Here is a 21,164-nt window from a genome sequence, read left to right as displayed (position 1 = left end):
GCACAAATGTTTAAAAATTTGAAACATCACACATATAGAAGAATCAACAGTTGTATACGGTTTTAGTAATAAAAGGAAAGCACATGAACTTAGTGCTCGAATTAGGAAAAAGAACATTACAAGCTTCTGTGAACCCACCCAGTTGCATTGCCCTACCTTTTTGTCCAGGGGTAACTACTGTTCCTGTGATTTAAAAAAAAAATAGTTTTGCTGTCTTTATACATTGCTATAAGCAATATACTGCTTAAATTATATATGTAATCACATACACACACTGCTTAGTTTTGAAAAATGGAATAGCAAGCATAAACTTTGGGTGTTTAAGGGACAGTATTCCCATTATTAGGTGAAGAGATGATAGTCTGAACAGTCTCTTGAGTCAGATCTAGCTTCAGCTTCCATAAGAATGCATGACTCCTTTCTGGGGAAGTTAGTGAGCAAGGTCATGAGTGAGTCCAGAGGAACAAAGCATGTCTGACAGAGCTGTGATTTGTTGGACTATGTATGTATTAGATGTCAGACAGAAATACAACCCCTCCATCTGTCAGGAGTACCAGGTTAAAGTGCCCTGAGGTGACCGGAGTGCCCTCAGCTGATTCAGATAGCACAGCAAGAAATGGAGACCAGGGATTTCATCACCCCACTGGCAAGACAAGCCAAAGTACAGATAACAGTCTGGGCTGGGCTCACCTCTTCTTTCTATCTTCAGTTTAAAAAGAAGAGTACAGAAGTAGTCAGGATCTTGGTGTTGGCAGGCATCAAAATGACTCACTCTTGGGTCATTCTGTTTAAGTGTGTGCGGGGTACAGCTCTCACTTTCCAGGTCCTTTGTATAAGGACAACAACAAAAACAAAAAACCCCTCAAGATTAAAATACATGCATACATACATAGAATGATCTTGTTGCTTTGGGGCTTTCTCTAAAATTGCACAGAGCTGTGACTTGGTGTGGGTCTAGTTTCATCCCTTGTGCAACATGTTTGGTAGGCCTTTTTCATCTAGCAGTTCATGTCCTTGGATTCCAAGAAATTTTCTAGAAACTTTTCATTGATGATTTCCTCTCATCTGCTTCTCTTTTCTTGAGTAATAGGATCTCCTATTACTCAAAAGCCAGACTTTCTAATTTCCTAATTTCCGTATTTTTTTTCACTTCTATTTTCCATTTCTTTATGCTTTTGCTATACATTTTAAGGGCATTCCCTCAAAACCCTTCTATTAAATATTTTGTTTCTGCTAATATACTTTTAACGAATAGGAATTCTTTTTTCTCCCCTCTCTAAATATTTCATTTTTTATAGAACCCTCTTGTTTCCTGATTGTACTGTGTTTTATCCCTCTAAGTTAGTGATAGGTTTTTATTTTATGTATTTATGCATGTATTTTAGTCTCAAGGGGTTTTTGGGGGGTTTGTTGTTGTTCTTTACATTTATCCTGCCATGAATTCATAGGGAATGGGTTCCAGCAGCAGAGGTTCCTTTCCATTGGTTCTCACAAAATGTGCTTTGCTGGGTGGAGCAGGCTGGTGCTTCAGTTGAACCCAAATGCCTTTTTCTTCAGCTTCCTACTTTCTCTGATCATTTTCCTTCATGAACTTCAAGAAGCTATCTCGGCTCTTTGAGTGCTTAATATGCTCCATATATACATTAATTCTCTTGGCAAGAACCTTGCCTTTAACTTGCTTGTTTACAGCAATACCAACAGCAAGCTGGGTAACGTTGTAGACTCTTCCAGTTTTGCCATGGTAACATCTATGGGGCATTCATTTTTTAACAGTGCCCATTCCTTTGGTGGCGACAATATTACTTTTCTTGTAGATTAGCATCTATGTGGCCAAAGGAACAACTCCATGTTTTCTAAAAGTCCTAGAGAACACATAGCAGGTGCCTTTCCCCTTTCCCTATGAGTTGATGATTTTGGCAAATTACTAGAAGATGGTAGTTCTGGCTGAAAGTCTAGTGATAGGTTTCTACATTTTTTTCCCCTCCCTGCATGATTTCTGACTCTTCAAGGTTGCTCTTGTTTATTTGTTTTGGTTTCTACAATATTGAAATCCCATGAAGTCTGTTCACTCACATGCTGGTGGTTGATACTGGCTATAGGCCTTAAACTTTAAATAGGTTCTAGCTGGAACACCTACAGCTGGCCTTTTCATGGACTGCTTGGCTTCTTCACAGCATGGTGACTGAATTCCAAGGTGGAGCACCCCAAAAAGAGGCAGCCAAGCAGAAATTTTATTACCTTTTATAACCTAGTCATACAGCATCACTCTGTCACATTTTTTTATTAGTTAGGGATCCATTAAGGCTGACCCATATTCCAAGGGAGAAAAGTTAGACTCCATCTTTTCATAGAGGAATCTAAAAGAATTTATGGACTGACCTTAAAATGACTGCATCATGTCAACGTAAAATCCCAAAAGAGAACCCAGATCTTTTGACTCTTATTTTAGAACTTTTTCTTATACCCTGTTGTGGGGATAGGAAGTCGTAACTAAAATCAGGCGTTTAGATGACATTATGCATGGTAAGTTTCCATGCTGCTTCAGTTTCTCTATTATATGTCTTCATATAGTTCACTCTAATAGAGAATTTTAACTTTTTTGATTGGTTTGTAAGCCCTACCCATTTTGTTCTTAAATAGTTGTAAAGATGGAAGTTAGAGATTATTAAACTAGTGGTTTTCAAACCTATTTTTATTTTTTATTTTCATAGCAAAACACTTTTGAAAAGTAAAATTTTTCTTAGAGCATCATTATATTAAACAGAGGAAAGCTGAACTGCTCTAAGTAAACATACCCGCCATTACCAGTCCCATGAGGTAGCCCTTGAAGTTCTTTGGAGTCTTGGGAACAACAGACTTAGGTCACCTCTTTCATTTTATAATGTCAAAATTGAGGTTTAAGGAATTTCAGTGACCTATCTAAGGTTATGAAGGTTAGTGACCTAGCCAACAACAGGACCAAGCCCCTTACTCCCAAGGCTGGTGCTTTTTTTGTTGTTGTTACTACTTATTTATTATTTACTTAATTATAACTTAATTCAGGATGAAACGTAGAGTATAGCATTTTGCAACAGTATGTCACCAGCCGCAAACCTTTTAAAACAATATTTCCTTTCCAGCAATAGAGGGATAAGGAACGAACACCTAACCTCCATAGAGACTCTTGTTTACCTGTGATGTTGTCATTGCCATCTGTGCTAGATGGCGGGGAACAATCTTCAGTGTCCTAATCATGTGGCCAATTTAAAATGTCAGTCTTAATTTTGGTGACTACAGTTGTGGAAAACCACATATTACTAGTTTTCAACCAGAGTCAGCTTCTGATAGCTTCTTGAAAACAGTGAGTTGGCTGGCAAAATTTGACTGATAATCTCACACTCTCATACACAGTTGTATTATGATCTTCATGGTTTTTTTCTATATACTTTCAGCTTCTACTAGAACCCTTATTCTTCTTGCACTGGCTTCAAGTGTTTTACTTAATGTTTCTAAGCAACCAACTAAAATTGGCAGCACTATATTAAAAGCAAGGGAAAATGATTACTGCTTATCAATTTAGCACACAGTGTTCCCAAGTATTGGCTGAATGAAACCAAAATGACAGGTTTTCGCTGATAAATATATTTTGGCTTTTTTCAGTGAATTTACGGTATTCTATGTTGCAGAAAAAAACCTGTATGTGATGGAACAAAGAATTGCCTGTTCCATTTATAATATCAGTTTGAGATTTAATTAATCTCACATCACTACATTTATTGATTTTCTCTTTTGAATTAGATTTTAATAACCATCTGTGAGAACAGACTGAAAGCTTGTCTCTGGAAACAATGCCTTGATATTTAGGGACATGAGAGCAGCTGTGAGCTGTTGTTCTTCCTTTCTTAATAGCTGAGTGTCACATCCTGTAGTTTGGCTTTCATTCACTAATGTGAGCAAATGATCTGCCTTTCTTTCTGACTCAAGTTCCATTTACATAGTACTTTAGCATTCTGTATTACTTTTCAGTCCAAGTTACCTTCTGACCTAAAAATAAATCCTGTCTGGGCCTCTGGTTCTAATCTCACCCTATAATCCTCTTGGCCTTACCATTACTATTTCTCTTACGTAAGAATCTTCCCACTCTCAGGCATTGCCAAAATCTAATTCTCTTGCTAAAATTTCACTCTTCTTCCACCTCAGCATGGTATTAATAAAAATGAGTGGGTATAAAAATGTGTATATATGCTCTTGTGAGTGAATAAGTTAATTTATATTTGAATGAGTCTGTGTGTATCTAATAGTGGGTGTTTATAGCCAGGTTGGGAAAGGTGTGTGGGAAGGGATAGGAAAGGGTAAGCCTGGTGAAGAGGAAGAGAAACTGTAGAGGAGCCTCAAGACAATAGTAACAAGACTAGTGTTGGAGAGAAGAGACTATCATCTGTTTCTTTGCTGCTGAGATGCCCTTTCTTTCTTAATAAAGATTTCCAAACATAATAAATCATTTGTAGAGATATCTAATCTTACTTGCTAATGAATTAAACATCTGTCCAATATGTGCCTAAAGTAAAAATTACTAGAAATTGGATATTTCCATACTTAATAAAGGATATAAAAATCAGTTATGTAGAAGTGAATGAAAGAAACTTAATGTTTTTACTGTCAGCACCATGGTTCTTTCCTCTTACCACTGAACAATGTTTCTCAGTGTGACCCTCAGACTAGCAGCATCACCATCATCTGGTAACATGTTAGAAATACAAATTCTCGGGCCCCACCCCAGACCTACTGAATCACAAACTTTGGGGAAGGGCCTAGTAATCTGTGTTTTAACAAGCTCTCTATGTGATTCTGATATATTGTGAAATTTGAAAATCATCGCTTTTAATTATAAGAAATTGGCATCTCTGTAGTATCTTCTAATATGAAAGACATTTTAGTATAAAATATGCCCTAACACTAATGAAATTTATCTTAGTTCATTGAAGTTAGTGATAGATCTAGGAATAGATATTTATTGGGAGAGCGGATAAGGAAATACCTTATAGCTGCGTTACTACTGTCATGATTGATATAGCTATGTTTGTTTAGTTCAAAAATGTATCTTGATTACATAAGAATAGAATTAAAATTCTACATATGTACATTCCACTATTGTAGAATTTAGAATATGTAAAATATTCACCTATTCTATTGGTTTGAAAGTATTAATAATTAAGAAAATACAGTGACCAAAATAAAGTGCTTAGTAGATGGGCTCAGCAGCAGAATGGAGGAGACAGGAATAAATGAACTGGAATATAGAACAATGGAAATTACCCAATCTGAGCAATAGACAGAAAATAGACTAGAAAGCATGAATTATCTCAGGGACCTGCAGGACCATAACAGAAGTAGTTACATTCTTGTCATTGGTGTCTTGGAAGGACAGTAGAAAGAGGGTAAGCTGAAAAAGTACTCAGAAATGACTGAAAGCTTCCTATATTTGGCAAGAGACCTAAACCTACAGGTTTGAGAAACTGAGCAAACCACATTCAGGATAAGCCCAAAGAAATCTATGTCAAGATATATGATAACTTAAATCTCTGAAAACTAAAGACCTTTGAAAAGCAGCCAGGGAGAAACACCCCCTTACTTACAGAATAAGGATAATTAATAATTATAAACTGAGAACTGAAGAAGAAACGTAATAGGTACAATTTCTACACTGATAAAATGATAACACCAATAGACTATGATAAGTTATGTATATATAATATATTTAGAGCAACAGATGAATCAAAATGGAATTCTAAAAAATGTTCAAGTAATCCACAAGACAATAGGAAAAAGAAAACCAATGGAAAATAAAAAATAAAATGACAAACTTAAGCCCTAATGAATCAATATAGCCAGGTTACATTAAATGTAAGTGGTCTAAAATACATCAACTAAAAGAGATTGGCAGAGTAGATTAAAAAACATGACCTAACTATATGCCGTCTATAAGAAACTCAATTCAAATACAATAATATAGGCAGGTTGAAAGTAAAAGGGTGGGAAAAGATATATATAGTAATGGCTGTATTAATATCAGATAAGGCAGACTTAGCACAAAGAAATTATTGGAGAGAGAAAGGGACATTATATAGTGATAAAATCAAAATTACAAGGAAACAATTAGAAATATTTTTTAGAATTTAAAAATGAACCAGAAAGAACACAAAAGCAAACAAACACACATACCAGAGAATGCCTTGAGAGAACTAGAAGATGAACGAAATGTTTAAAATTTAAAAAGAAATGAAGAAAGCTAAAAATTTGAGAGAAATTAAAATTAAAATAGGCAGAGTCTAACATCTGGATAATTGGAGCAGGGAGGAACTTGGTAAGACTCTATTCCTCAACTGGTCAATGGTTTCAGAGGTGTTTATCTTATAATAACTCATTAAGCCATAGATTCCTTCTGTGAGATTTTTTTGTATTTTCTTTTTTTTTTTTTAAGATTTTATTTATTTATTCATGATAGACATAGAGAGAGAGAGAGAGAGAGAGAGGCAGAGACACAGGCAGAGGGAGAAGCAGGCTCCATGCCGGGAGCCCAATGTGGGACTCGATCCCAGGACTCCAGGATCACGCCCTGGACCAAAGGCAGGCGTCAAACCACTGAGCCACCCAGGGATCCCCTGTATTTATTTTCTTTCCAATTAAAAGATTATGAAATGCAACAAAAAGGCAAAGGGTAAACTGGCAAATATTTAACAAAAAAATATATTAAAATGTCATACAAATTGATTTTTTTAAAGAGGCAAAAACTACAGTAGTTACAGAGAATGTAAATAAATGGTTTGCTTATATTCAGAAAGGTAATAACACTAAAAACATTGAGTCTTACTAAAGTACTTCCTGGAAGACAACTTTTGGGAAAGGAAAAAGGGAAAGAAACTTTACATTACCTCTGGATAATGTTTAATATAAGATATGGCCTAATATCTGTTGTGGATGAAGTTGGGGTTAGGGGGGACTGGTGGCAATAGAGCCTTCAGTAAGTACCCTTCCCTGTGGTAGATTTTCTGTTATATGATCTCAAGGGGAATGCAATCCCAAATAATTCATTTGCTTTCTGTTCATGTTGAGTTAGCCTGACATTTTATGATTTAGAAAAATTTTACTATTAATTACATTGAATGGGGGATCCCTGGGTGGCTCAGCGGTTTAGTGCCTGCCTTCCACCCAAGGTGTGGTCCTGGAGTCCTGGGATCCAGTCCCACATCAGGCTCCCTGCATGGAGCCTGTTTCTCCCTCTGCCTGTGTCTCTGCCTCTCTCTCTCTGTGTCTCTCATGAATGAATCAATAAAAAAATTTTTAAAAATTACATTGAATGCTTTTTTTATACTTCCCAGTGAGAGACCTACCATCAATTTGCCTTGATGTTAGACAAAAACAGCGCATTTCTGTAGACCCATTATCATCTGAAATAAAGGCCCCAGTTCTTCCAGAACCTGTCCTTCCTCGCCAGCCCAAAACTATGAAAGACTTTCAGTAAGTTTCAGCTCACTGTTATGTGTAGACATACAGTCATCTGCATGCCAGTACTTTACATCATTTAATATTTTTGTGTGAGAAATTGATTGAACCTGCGGCTCTTTATAAGGCCTTGGTCAAGAGTGAAGATACAAAAGATTGGATATCTCAAGTTGAAAGTGAAAATAAATATATAAATAACCGGTAAGGGGTAGCTAATGCTGCAGCAAAAGAAACAACACTAAATAAGAATATGAGTTAAAACAGACAAAAGGAGGTAAAGGTGGTGATAAAATAATGTTTCCTTTTTTAAAAAAATACAATTTCATCTACTATGTGACACATAAACTGTAAAAGCTATGTGACTACCAAAAATAATCCAAATGGGTACTAGAAGGACTAAGTGATAATAAGAAAGTAGAGACAGAGAATGTAAACAGAATCTCTCAAGAAGTTTGGCTATGAAAAGTATTAATTGTAAGGAGCATGTCAAGAATGACCTTTTTAAAGAGCAAGTGAATGGAAAGCTGAATTAATATCATGATCTATTTAAGAATTATAAGTTCATAAACTATATTTACATTAACTGGAACATACTGTATTCAGCTTCAGTGTTTCAGATTACATATTTGGTGACATTTATTTTTAAAGAAGTAATGCTATTTTATCTGAATAATATTTCTATCTGTTATAGTTAATGTATGTTTTCATTTTAGGGAAGATGTAGAAAAAGCTAAGTCAACAGGAGATTGGAAAGCAGTACATGATTTTTATCTAACAACATTTGATTCTTTCCCAGAACTAAATGCTGCATTTAAGGTAATAACACATAAAACACATTTTTCAGTTTTAGTTTTAAATTTTCCAAAGAAGATATGATAACTTAGTTCTTTTTCTACCTAATAATGACTTAAGCAGCTATTTAACAAACATATGTATATATTAATTTCTGAAATTATACCCATCACAAATAAATATTACTTAAGTGTTATCTCAAAGATTGTGTTTGTACTAATGATGAAGTTTGACTCCATTCTTTTAGTTTTAAAAAACAAACTGATTAAAATAATTCTTATATATTCATTTTTATTTCTAGCCTTTTGCCTAAAAGTTCTTTTTCATCATCCTTGTAAAAAATATTAGAAATTGTGAAGTAATGGTTATGTTTCAAAATTACTAAGAACAGTCCTTAAATGTTATATACACTTAATTTATTAATTGCATTTGCAGAAAGATGCCACCGCCTCATTTAATACCATTGAAGATTCTGGGATTAATGCTAAATTTGTGAATGCTGTGTATGATGCCTTACTTAATACTGTAAGTACTATTTATGAACAAATGCAAATATTATAGTTCTTTGTCTCTTTTGTATTTCAAAAGCAGCCACACAAATACTGTAATAATCACCTTGTAGCCTAATTATATAATTTTATAGTAAATTTAGTTGGAATTCTCAAAAGTTAGACTTTTTTGTTATTAAATGAGAATTAAGGAGAAAATACTTTTATGTCTAGTCCTTCTTTGGGAAAGCTCGCTGAAATAAAATCATGCTTCATTTAGTCAGCAAAAGGAAATAAATTATTTGATTGTATTGACATTGCACTGAATCTATAGTGGTTCTCAAATTTTAGTATGTATCAGAATACAGGAAGGGCTTCTTAAAATACAGAGTTTCAGATTCATTGGGTCTGGCATATAGCCCAAGCATTTATGTTTCTAACAAGTTCCCAGAGACCACATTTTGAGAACTACAGTGCTGTCGATGAATTTATGAGGAGTTGACATTTTTTAATCCATGAGCATGGTATATCTCTCCAATCATACTTAGATCTTCTTTAGTTTTTCTTGGTAATGCTTTGTAATTTTTGGATAAATACCTTATACATATCTTGTTACATTTAGTTCTAATACTTAATTTTTTATGCTATTGTAGTTTCATTTTCTAATTACTAGGATATAGAAATACTTTCATATATTTATTTTTATTTACCATGCCAAATTCACTCATTAATTCTAATAGCTCATCAGTCATTTTATTTGGATTTTCTGTATTGACAGCCTTATCATTTGTGAAAAATAAGACTTTCACCTCTTCAGTCCTTCTGTCTTGCATATATGGATGGATAGATATAAGTATTTGCCTCATTGCACTGGCTAGAATCTCTTGTATCATTTTGCATGAAAGAAGTAATAGTATCTTTGTCTTATTTCTAATCTTTGTACTTATTATTAAATACGTGAAAAGCTACATAATAACAATTGTCATGAGAGAAATGTAAATAACATTACACATCCATTCAAAATGAGTAAAAGGTTTTTTAAGTACCATGAATTGTGGGACAGCTGGAACTTTCATACCGTGATGTAGTAGTATAAACTAGTACAACCACTTTGGAGAATTGACGTTATTTACTAACACTAAGCATGTATATATACTGTGACCCAAAATGTTCCATTCCTAGGACATTTGTCTGACTTCTTTTGGCTCGAAATGATATCAGTGTTTTATAGACACTAAAAAATTAAAGCTACAACACAAGGGGAAAACTCTCTAAAATGGAAATAAGATTTTTCTTTTAATATTTGAATTATTAAACTATATAGGAATGTTATTTTATGCCTTTTCCAAGTCCAGTTATGATAAAAATTGTATTTTTTATTGAACATAATTTTATTGCACTTAATAATGAATTGTGGATTTAGCTGCTAATTGTAACTTGTTAATGGTAGTAATAAATTTATTTAAATATATGCAGTTGTGTTCTATTGTTAAACATGCTACTCTTTGATTTGTGTTCATGATTTTATCCTGCCAAGCCAGGGAAAGTGAAATTTTTTTCAGTTATATAAAACTGATTGGCCATCAGAGGGCCACCATATACATTTTGCAGGGTTTTTTTGTGCACAGCACATCTCAGGGAGCATTCTCATTGTACTCTTATGACATTGGTGCTCTAGTGCTTAGATGTGAAAATCATACTGCCATAAATGGTAGTCCTCAGTCATCAAGCCTTATTTTAGTTATTAAAACAGCTCTGTAAATACAAATAACATATAAAAGTCACCTAAGTACCTAATCCTGATTTTTTATTATTTTCTTTTGTCCGTAGCCTCAAGACATTCAGAAGACAGTATTAAAGGGAATCATTAACAGCTTATTACGAGAATGGAAAGGGTAATTTTACCTAATATTTAGTTAATATAAATAATTTCTATGTCCCATACAATATATATATATATATGTATTATAAATAAGTATATACTTATTGGTATATATAAATATATACCAATTTATATATATATAAATATATATTTATAATATATATTTTTTTTTACTCTCAGATTTTAGTTGATTTAAAAACAGATCAGAAAGAAACTATAAACCATTTATGACCAAAAAAACCCTGTAAAACACTTATGACAAAACTTTTTAACTTGAGATTTGTGACTTCTCAGAAGGCTCCATAAAGGGTGGGCTTCACAGAATCTGTGAATCCTTTAAAATTGTATATAAAATTTGTTATGTACAGATATATGTGTGGTATAAAAATGGGGTGGATAGTTACATCAGTAACCTAGAATTAAATTATATGGACATTAAATTTAGCCTTGGATTTCTTAGTAGCTAGAGCAAAATTTTTCTTCTTTCTAATATAAGGAAATATAAGTTTGGCTACTGAAATTTTTTTTTCTGGAACTAAATCTTGAATCATTATATAAGGAATGATGAGCAATGTAATTAATATTATTTAAGTAGCGTATAACTTAAATAATAGCTTCTACCAAAGCCAAAGAAATAATAATTCAAATGTTTATATTAAGCCCCATTTAAATATAATATTAAGCCCCATTTAAAAATTATTAAATGTTAAGGGGCACTTGGGTGGCTCAGTCAATTGAGCACCTGAGTCTTGGTTTCAGCTCAAGTCATGATCTCATGGGTCATGGGATCTAGCCCCACATCAGGCTTCACACTCTGGTGGGGATCTGCTTGAGCTTCTCTCCCTCTGCCCATCCTCACTCACATGCATGCACTTTCCCTCTCTTTCTCTCTCTCTTTCAAATAAATTTTTAAAATTATTACTAAATGTTAAATGTACCCTATTTTTTTAATAGCATTGCTCTGATTTTCAAAGAAATTCATGGCTATTACAGAAAATTTAGAGAAAGCACTACTAGTATTTTTTTTTTAAAAGTAAACATGTCAATATTTTGCCATCTTTTTTCTAGTCACCTTTTTAAAACAATTGAAACTATACTGTGTAGTTTCATGTGATTTTTTAACAGTATTTTTCCTAATTTGTCATTATTGTAATAAATTTGCATTTTCCTTAAATTGTATGGTTTTGAGGTGAACCATTTTTAATTCAAGAAGTTACTTCAGAGTATTTATGAAAGGGTATTCAGTAGATCCTGAGAGGGCAAGAAAGAAACACTCGGCAGCTTTGAGGATAACAACAACTCTTGGTCAAATTTGATAATGTGAATATCCAGATTAATATGGAAAAAGATTACATATTAGTTACTTCCCAGAGGTATTCAAATACGAATTTAATTTCAAATTTAATTAGAAACATACTAGATGCATTTACAGTGTGATTTGATTTGCAGACTTTTCTATATCATTTCAGAAATAGATGTATAAACACAAGCATATTTTCTTTCTTCAATTCATCAATATTTTTAAGCTATCAACTATCCTTTATTAAAACAAAAATATAAATATTCTAAAATTGTTGATTATTCTTCAGGCTTTCAACTCTTTCCTGAGTTAGTCTTGATATTTACCTTATAAAATGTTATAGCCCACTTAATTCATTTTTTTCTTTTAAGATTTTGTTTATTTGAGAGAAAGAGCATGTAAGAACATGAGCAGGGGGAGGGGCAGAGAGAAAGAATCTCAAGCAGACCCCATGCTGAGTGTGGAGCCCAACACAGGGCTCCATCTCACAACCCTGAGATCATGACCTGAGCTAAAATTGAGAATAAGATGCTTAACCGACTGGACCACCCAGGCGCCCCTACTTAATTCACTTTTTAGGTGTCTTCTGAACCAGCCAAGAATAAGCACAGAAGAATCTATATATTTCTATGTCTCAGTAATTATACATATTAACTTAAGTCTCATTTTTGGCTTTTACCAACTGAATTCTCACAAAAACATGTGCTGATCATTTTTTGTTAGATGCCATAAGATTAAATACTAATCTGTAAGCAATTATGCTTGTTTCTTTTACAGTCCACGAACAAAAGATGATCTTAGAGCATATTTTATACTTTTACAGGTAAGAAAGCAAGAACTAAAGTTGTCTAATTGAGATCTCAATCTATGCATGTGTTAAGGGAAATGATACCAAGTGCTAGGTATTATTTTTTTGCAACATTATTGATATTTTTTAGATTATAGTGTTACTAGAGCATGAAAGTTATAACAGATAAACAATGAGAAGCTAAATTATATTTGGGATTAAAATTTTAATGTAGTTCTTGCCTTTCTGCTGTGGTATTCAGGAATAAGCAGAATGAAAGCACCTTTTCTTCCTCTAATCACCTTCTTCTAACTAGCTTTACTGGGCTCCAGAACTTTCTTTTATTTCCCAACTAGTAGTTTTCTAACTTCTCTAGGTATTTTTAATAATTGCTTACATTACATTTCAATGGAAAAATCAAGGTGGTTGCTTATGTTTGCTGAAGGAAAGGTGATGAACTTTCTCCTCTTGAAAGATACAGATTTGTAGATACAAATAAAAAGGTCCAAACAAATGAAAAGCGATTTTTAGTTTGTATTATTTTTTTGAGAAAGAAGTATGTTATTACATAACTAGCATACTGCTTTTGTATTAGTCTTTACAATTTACAAAAGGTGTTTGCATATATTATTATCTCACTTAAAGGTAAGAAAAATAAGATACAGAGTTCAGTTTAATATTATGTCCAGTAAAAGGAAATATGCATGGTGAAAATAAAAGAAGGGGGATAAAGGAGAAAAAATTGGAGAAAAAGGAGAAAAATAGACAAGAGGTAGTTGAGAGATATAAGAAGGAGAAATAGGAAGGACAAAGGCAACACTAAAAGAACAGACATCTATGTAGACAGTAAAAGCTAGAGAAATGACAGCTGAAGTTTGGATTTTGTGAGCGAGTCTGTGGGTCAGCGGTAAGCTCTGCCCATGATGCCTTCTCATGAGCACCACTAGGTGAGGCTATCAGCTGGAGGTACTCTGATTTTGAATTTGTCCTTGCCACTAAGTCAGTTTTGAAAAATAGATGGTGCTTAATTCCCACAGCTTATTTTTCAGTAATACTGATTTTTTTCCAGGAAATTCTGAAATACACATTGTGATGAGAGTATAGGTTTTAGAGATGTAACTAGAGACTCCAAGCATTCCTTCTGTGTCCCTTTGACATTTGAAAGCTGCCAGAAGCTGTGATGTGGTTCTCTCCTTATTCTTTGTAAGACATGCACCGAATTCATTTCACAGTGGCAAAAGTTTCACAACCAGCTTTTATTTCATTTTTCTAGCATTCTTTTTTAATCAAGGAAGAACTAGGTTTTTTTGTTTGTTTGCTTAATTGGATCATAGTGACTACCATGGAACAAGGTGCCTTACATACACTTTATTTTTACTACTTAAAAGAAATAAGATAGATATTATCATTCCTATTTTACAGATGAGGACATTGAGAATCAAACTTTAAGGAATATGCCTGCAGTGGTAGAATCAGCCCTCAGACCCAGATCTGTCTTAATTTCAAAGCCCATGCTCTTTCTGCTATACCACAGCCAAAATCAAAGTCTCTGTTAATTAAATAATTAAACAAATAGATTATTGTTTTTTAGGATTTCACCCAGTATTTCATAGTCTCAAATTTAGTTTCCGAATTTACCACTTAGCTCATTAAGCTTAGTGTCTTTCCTTTTACATGTTAACAAAATTTTAACACAATTATCTTTAATATCTTTTTCAGAATCCTCAATTTAATAATACATCTACGTATGTCATCTATGCTCACTTGCTACGGCAGATAGCTACCTTAGTGGAAGCTGATCATCATTTCCTAGTTCACTGGTTTAAAAAGTAAATCATTCTATCATATTAATAAGAACTCTTATAATCGTACAGTATCAAGTTTGATATTAGTTATTTTATAATAAAATATATTTAAATGTTTTCAGGTCTTTAGAAATGATCTACTTAACCATATTCAAAGCCAATTATAAACATATACCTTAGTACCACAGAGAAGATAATTAAACATCTGTTTTGAAAGCAAGTAACCATTTTGCTGGTGCAGACTGTTGTTCAAGTTTCTGTCCACAGCTCTAGCTTATTACACAGCACCTTCCTGTCAGTGGTTTTCATATGTCACAAAGGTGGTGACTGGATTTTCTCAGATACTGCTACTTCAATTTGTGTCTTCTTATTTCCTGTTCATCATTACTTCCATAGTACCTTTTCCTTACCTAATGACGGCACCATAAAATATAGGGTAGCCATCAATATCAACTTACTAAAAAAACAGTCTGTTTTTCCATAGAAGTACACTCCCATACACAATGATTTTTCTCCATTTTTGATAAAATGTTAGAGGGAATATTTTCAAAATTAATTTTAAAGACAGTTGGTTCTCATTATTCATATTTATGTTCTGTAAAGTCACTGCTAACACTGAATTAACAAATACTGAATCACTGATCCTATGGGACATAACAGGGTTAGGTTCCAATGAGCTGTTGGTCATAGCATTTCCATCAACCAATGAATACATGATCTTATTTTATCTGCATTGTATGTAAAGACATCTTATTTAATAGAAGTTGTTGATTCGTTAACAATGACCTCACAACCAACAGCACTGTGACTAATGTCTGAATGAATTTTATCTAACAGAACTTTATTCTGAAAAAAAAAAAAAAAAGAACTTTATTCTGCATAAGCTACCTCATGTTCCTCTTGTGCTTGAAACGCTAGACAGAACTTTAGCACTACATGCTGGGAGCCATTTTAAAACACCAGAATTACTAACAAAAAGCACAAAAATGTGAAAAACACGACTCTAAATAAACTGTGTAAAAGTTACTCATTTACCATCTGAGAGCTAAACCCAGAAGGCAGAGTGTTTCTTTGTTCCACCTCATCTGGGAGCATGCATATCTGGCAACTCCCATTTTTGGCCATTCTGCCCATCTGCAGATGCCTATGACTGAACTCCACTGACCCTGAGTTTGGGGTTACAATTAAATTTTAGCAGGGAGGGAAATTTGCAAATACTGAGTCTAAAGAACAAGGATTGACTGAATATTAAAAGCCTTAAAAATGAAATGCTTAATGCTACCACTATAGTAATTTTGGTGTTTATTTCTTATTTAAGAAACAATACTCCAGGTAAGATTTTGCATCTTTTCAAACATTTGGCAACTTTAAAGGAATAGAATTTGGGGGGATATTCTAAAACTTTATGTGTACAGAATGCATTTTGATATCTAACAAACATATTGCCAAAATAGAAAATGTGAATTTGATTGGAATTATTTCAAAATCTTTACCAGAATATCCCAGAAGAGGTTCAAACAATTGGTAGAGAGATTGCTGCAGTTTATTTCTTTGCGCCTGTTTCCTGCAAAGCCTGAAGAATTTCCACCTATCACAAAGTGTTCCTGGTGGATCCCATCAGCATCTAAAGTGTTGGCTTTACTTAGTAGGTTTTATTATTCTATCTTCTCTTTTGTTAAATATTAGGGACTTTTCTATAAAGATCTCAAAGTGCTGTGGAGATTCTTAAATTTTAACCTTCTTTAAAGTTGAGAGTTGTAATTTATTTCCTGTTTTGATATTTGATAATGGATTTCACAATTTATAAGCATAAAAAAGCTTTATGCATTTTATTGGACAGTATTCTGTGTCCATCTGCTGCATGTGACCTGCTAAGTAGAGTCCCCTAAGAAAGCAAGAACTTGCATTAATTTATGAGAACTCCTGCAGGGGAACATGCTGATAGGAAAGTGGTGTGAAGAGGTGCTCATCTGTTTACTCCCTTCTCTGTACTGTTCTAATCCCCACCATAAGTTGTTTTTTTTTTTTTTTTAAGATTTTATTTATTTATTCATGAGACACACACAGAGAGAGAGAGAGAGAGGCAGAGACAGAGGCAGAGGGAAAAGCAGGCTCCATGCAGGGAGCCTGGTGTGGGACTCGATCCCGGGACTCCAGGATCACGCCCTGGGCTAAAGGCAGGTGCCAAACTGCTGAGCCACCAAGGGATCCCCACAAGTTGTTTTATAAAAGCAAGAACTTACTGGCTACATCTGAACCACATTTTTTTTTTTTAAGATTTTATTTTATTTGAGAGAGAGAGACGGTGGGGGTAGAGAGAGCATGAGCAGGGAGAGAGGCAGAGGGAGAAGCAGACTCCCAGGGCTCCGTCCTAGGACCCTGAGATCATGACTTGAGCCAAAGGCAGACACTTAAGCGATTGATCCACCCAGGCATCCCCTGAACCACAATTTTAAAACTACTTTTTTAATTTGGAGCTTAAAATAGGAATTTTTAGATAAAGACTATCTGGTGAACATTAAAATGTTCTTATTAGAATGAATCATGCACGTGTTGGAAAAGATCATTGTTAGAATTTATCTTTACAGATACTGCAAACAGTTTGATTCATCCTTCCCTTATTCCTTATACTGATTTCTATAATTCTACATTGGATCACATTGATCTTATGGAAGAATACCACACCTGGCAGAGCTTTGGAAACTCTCACAGGTACAATCAGAAGCTCATTTTGATTAGTTACCTAAATGAAATACTATTCAAAATAGTGATTGGATGTTAAATTTGTATAAATAAATTTAAGTATGTACATAACTTTATATATAAACTTACAGTTTAGATATCCAGCCCTGAAATATCATTACATTTCTTAAAACATTTTCTTTTTCTTACATTTTGAATTTATGTACATGTTAATTTGATTTTGGTTTGATTAACAACATCTTTTTAAGAAGGGAAAGGTTCTATCTTAGTATGCAAGTTTCTTATATCTCCTTTTTCTATATGCTATCATCCAGTACAGGGGCACAGACTTTCTCTAAAAAAAAGTACTTCTCTAAAGTACTAAATGGTAAATATTTTTGGAACTCTGGTGTACCATTGTAACACAAAAACAGCATTAGGCAATATGTAAATAAACAGGTGTGTCTGAGTCCCAGAAAACTTTCTGTATACAGGTGGTAGGCCGTATTTGTCCCATGGGCCCTAGTTTGCCAATGCCTGTTCTAACACAGTGATCATACACATGTGCACATACACACATGCGTTTCACTCCTTTTCTCCTTTATTCTGTAGAAAAAGTGATTGTCCCTTATACATAATATAAAATAAAGAATGGGAGTTACAGCAAAAGGGCTTCACACAAATTATTTATTACAGTAGTAGAATGGGTTTTCAGAACACTTGACCAAATTCTTTAATATACTACATCAATATCCATACTTCTAGTTTGGATTAAAACAGCATGAGTATCCCAAACATAATTTATTCCCAGACCATGTTGATATCTTAGTGTGTCTATTCTAAAGAAGTCTTAAGAGATATAATAGGGATATAAGAAACCTCAAAACCCTAAATTAGTTTATAAATTGGTTCAGTCTGCCAGGGACCCTTTCTATCAGAATCAGCCATAGCCATAGACTGGCCTTCTAGACATATCTCAGTCCACATCTGAACACTCAACTAAATAGGAATTGTTTCTAAGGACCTTGTTCTGTCAAATGGATATTTTCTTGACAAAGTATATTTATTTTACAAAGACGCTTTTTTCTCCAACTTTAATATAATTGTGTTGTTGTAGACAAAACAACTCCCAAGAGCTACTGTGCATATTTCAATGCCATCTTTTAATAAATACAGAGCTCTTCTAACCACTGTGTCACAGCACTGGTGTACTGAGAACAAGTTACAAAGGAGTTTTGATGCTATGATCCTTTCAGTGTGGGGAAAACCAGCCTGGACTTAGAGGGGTACCTGGGGCCTGAGGGCAAGTCACCTCTGGTGATGAGCAGCCACATCTGTTTATTTCAGTGTGTCACACAGAGTATCACTTTTTCTGTGTGCATAACTAGAGAAAGGCTGAGTCACACCATTTTAAGATACATGATAAGACCAATATATATCCTACTGAGTTCGTTGTACTTCTTTCATTTCCAGATTTTTAGTTAGCCCTTATTGATTCAATACTATTACATATTAGTGCTGAACAACTCATTAAGTAACAATTGCATTTCGGGGAAAACCATTTTATTTGCGATTCACACAAGGGCTCCTTTTTTTCCCTCATCATGCCTTCTTCACATCCAGTGAAGTTGACTAACTTGGATGGATTCTAGCTGTAACTGATGAATTCATTGAAGCCACTTCTGACGGAAGTTTGGCTTCTGTAGTGTCACTGTCACCTACTAGCTCTCGAAATGTATTTCTCTCTGGGTAGTTGGTGGCTTTTTTACATAACATAGGATCAGCTCTGACCCAGAAAGGAAGTTACTTTCTTGGCCTTCGATCATAATGTTATACTTTACAGATACATACCATTTCATACTACTACACCATTAAACACAATACCAGCAACAACATACTTTTCATCCTTTTATTTTATTGATCTTAAATTTATTACTTTTCTTTTTACTACTGTACTTATTGCTAGATTTCTTCATTTCTGAAGCTTGCACATCAGAAATATCCATGTAATCATGGATCTTTATAATAATTTCTGCACATGAACTTTCTCTCCTAATCCTCCTTTGTTAGTACTTCTGTCTCCAGGTTCTGGTGTTGGCCATATTTTCACAGGTAATGATCTACAGGTGACTACATAAACTGAAACTATTTGTATAAACCATCTAAATGGTTAGTACATTTCAGAATGTTAGATGTAGCTTTCTCTAGAGAATGAGTGCACAGTGCATCTAGTAATGATACGAGCTTCACAAGGCTGTGGGGATTAAAAGAAATGATGCACATAAAATCATTTTGTAGATGGTAAAACACAATACAAAAGTAATGTTTTATATTGTTAGGAGGGGTACCTTAGATATTCCCTTAGTATAATTTTGCTAAAAATACACCATTTTGCTTTTTCTGTTTTCACTTGTTGAGCAGGTTTTCCTTCTGTCAGTACCCATTCGTTATTTCTATAGCTGCAAAAAAAATCATTATTCAAAGAGACTCAGAACAACAGATGATAAGCATCGCAAGGGTAAGCCAGCTACAAAAACATATTTATGCTGACTATAATCAATATAGTAAATAATTTAATAAATAAATCAAATGTCTTGTGAATTGTTCTAGCATAATCAGGAAATGTTAAAAGTAAAATTCATTTCATAACTCCCTCCAAATTGCTTAAACCTGTGCACGATACAGGAAAGACATACATACCCCTCATCAAATTCTCATTATATTATAAATAGCGCAGGAAGATTAAATGCCTCTCACAGACCATCAAAGTACTGGGAACTTGTTGGGCATCATGTGAACACCATATTCCAGCTCCACGGTAGCCAACAGAGCACTGGTGAAGACTACCGTAAAGGCAAGGAGTGTCCCTAAGAGCAAACCACTGAAACCACTGAAATCAAATAGAAACAACAAAAAAATTAGAAGATGTACAACCTTGGGAAACTGAGAAATATATCCAAAAGAGGTGAAAGATGTTTTATGGAGTCTTAGGAAACTAAAATGCATTGAGACCATAGAGACTAGGCTAGCAGTCAAGACTGGCTGTAGGCAGACCATGTAGCAGGATGAAATTTCTCTCTGGGCCTAGCCTTACCACCCCCTACCACTTGTTTTTCGGCACAGCAGAGTAAAGTTGCGTATGTTACTAAGAGATACAGACTGAGTGAGCAGTTTTTCTTTTATTGGAGCACTAGACTATACATTTAAATGCTCATGTATTTTGAGTATCTGCTTTCATGACACTAAACTACTTTAAAAATTAGAGGGAAGGCTGGCTGTAGTCTTCTTAAGATAAAAAGAGATTCTCAAATTTAAAAAAAAATGATTTCCATGTCTTGTCCAAGAATATAAAAACAACCCTAAAGTATAAATTATAATGCTTTAAAATGCTTTTAAAAATAAGAAATGTTTATTCTTCAGTAATTCAGTTCCCAGAAGGTGAGTATTTTTTTCTATCACAGAGCAGGACAAAAGATTTAAGTGACTGGTGACATCCCAGAGTCAGCTTACACTGACTATGAGAATATTAGAAGAAACGTTATTGCCTGTGTGTACCAAGAGAGTTCCAAAGCCACTCTACCCCCCTGAAAAGTAAATTTAAACAGGTATATTTGGCATCAGAATTATTATTTAATCTTGGGTAGATACTAGCACAAAGATTAGTCTATACAACTAGTCATTTTGGCAGTTTCTGTTAGCTGCATTTATGCAATTTCACATGCCTTTTTAGTACGTTTTTACCTTGGGCTATGACTTTTATATTTGTAAAACAAAACAAAACAAAACTCAAAGAGCTAGAAGTTTACCTCAGTTTCTCTGAGCAGTTTTTTGCCATGTCACTCACACTTAAAACGTCAAATATCTTCTATTATGGAAGTTTTCTTCTAATAAAAGGAGAGTGGCAGGTGTGGACTCTGTCACAGGCTGTCTTGCACAGAGGATGGAC

At 34.1% G+C, this 21,164-nt stretch overlaps 1 protein-coding gene across 6 annotated transcripts in view; it reads left to right on the top strand.

Moving 5' to 3' along the window:
* Positions 1-21,164, top strand: part of HECTD2 (HECT domain E3 ubiquitin protein ligase 2) — a 70,056-nt gene that overhangs the window by 28,922 nt on the left and 19,970 nt on the right. For 4 of the 6 annotated variants that reach the window (XR_012020882.1, XM_072806134.1, XM_072806135.1 and 1 more), the window contains exons 3-11: positions 7,359-7,497; positions 8,196-8,298; positions 8,710-8,799; positions 10,593-10,657; positions 12,722-12,767; positions 14,451-14,560; positions 16,033-16,181; positions 17,125-17,248; positions 19,640-19,736. Coding sequence is in view for 3 of the 6 variants with exons in the window: in XM_072806134.1 (XP_072662235.1) it covers positions 7,359-7,497; positions 8,196-8,298; positions 8,710-8,799; positions 10,593-10,657; positions 12,722-12,767; positions 14,451-14,560; positions 16,033-16,181; positions 17,125-17,248; positions 19,640-19,736 (923 nt within the window). In the remaining 3 variants the exon portion in view is untranslated. Of the gene's footprint in view, positions 1-7,358; positions 7,498-8,195; positions 8,299-8,709; positions 8,800-10,592; positions 10,658-12,721; positions 12,768-14,450; positions 14,561-16,032; positions 16,182-17,124; positions 17,249-19,639; positions 19,737-20,679; positions 20,824-21,164 lie in introns of all 6 variants that reach the window. The other 2 variants (XR_012020883.1, XR_012020884.1) reach the window with 2 other exon arrangements.

Source organism: Canis lupus, chromosome 29 (assembly GCF_048164855.1).
Source record: "Canis lupus baileyi chromosome 29, mCanLup2.hap1, whole genome shotgun sequence".
NCBI classification, from domain to species: domain Eukaryota; kingdom Metazoa; phylum Chordata; class Mammalia; order Carnivora; family Canidae; genus Canis; species Canis lupus.
This window is presented reverse-complemented; position numbering and strand designations above follow the sequence as displayed.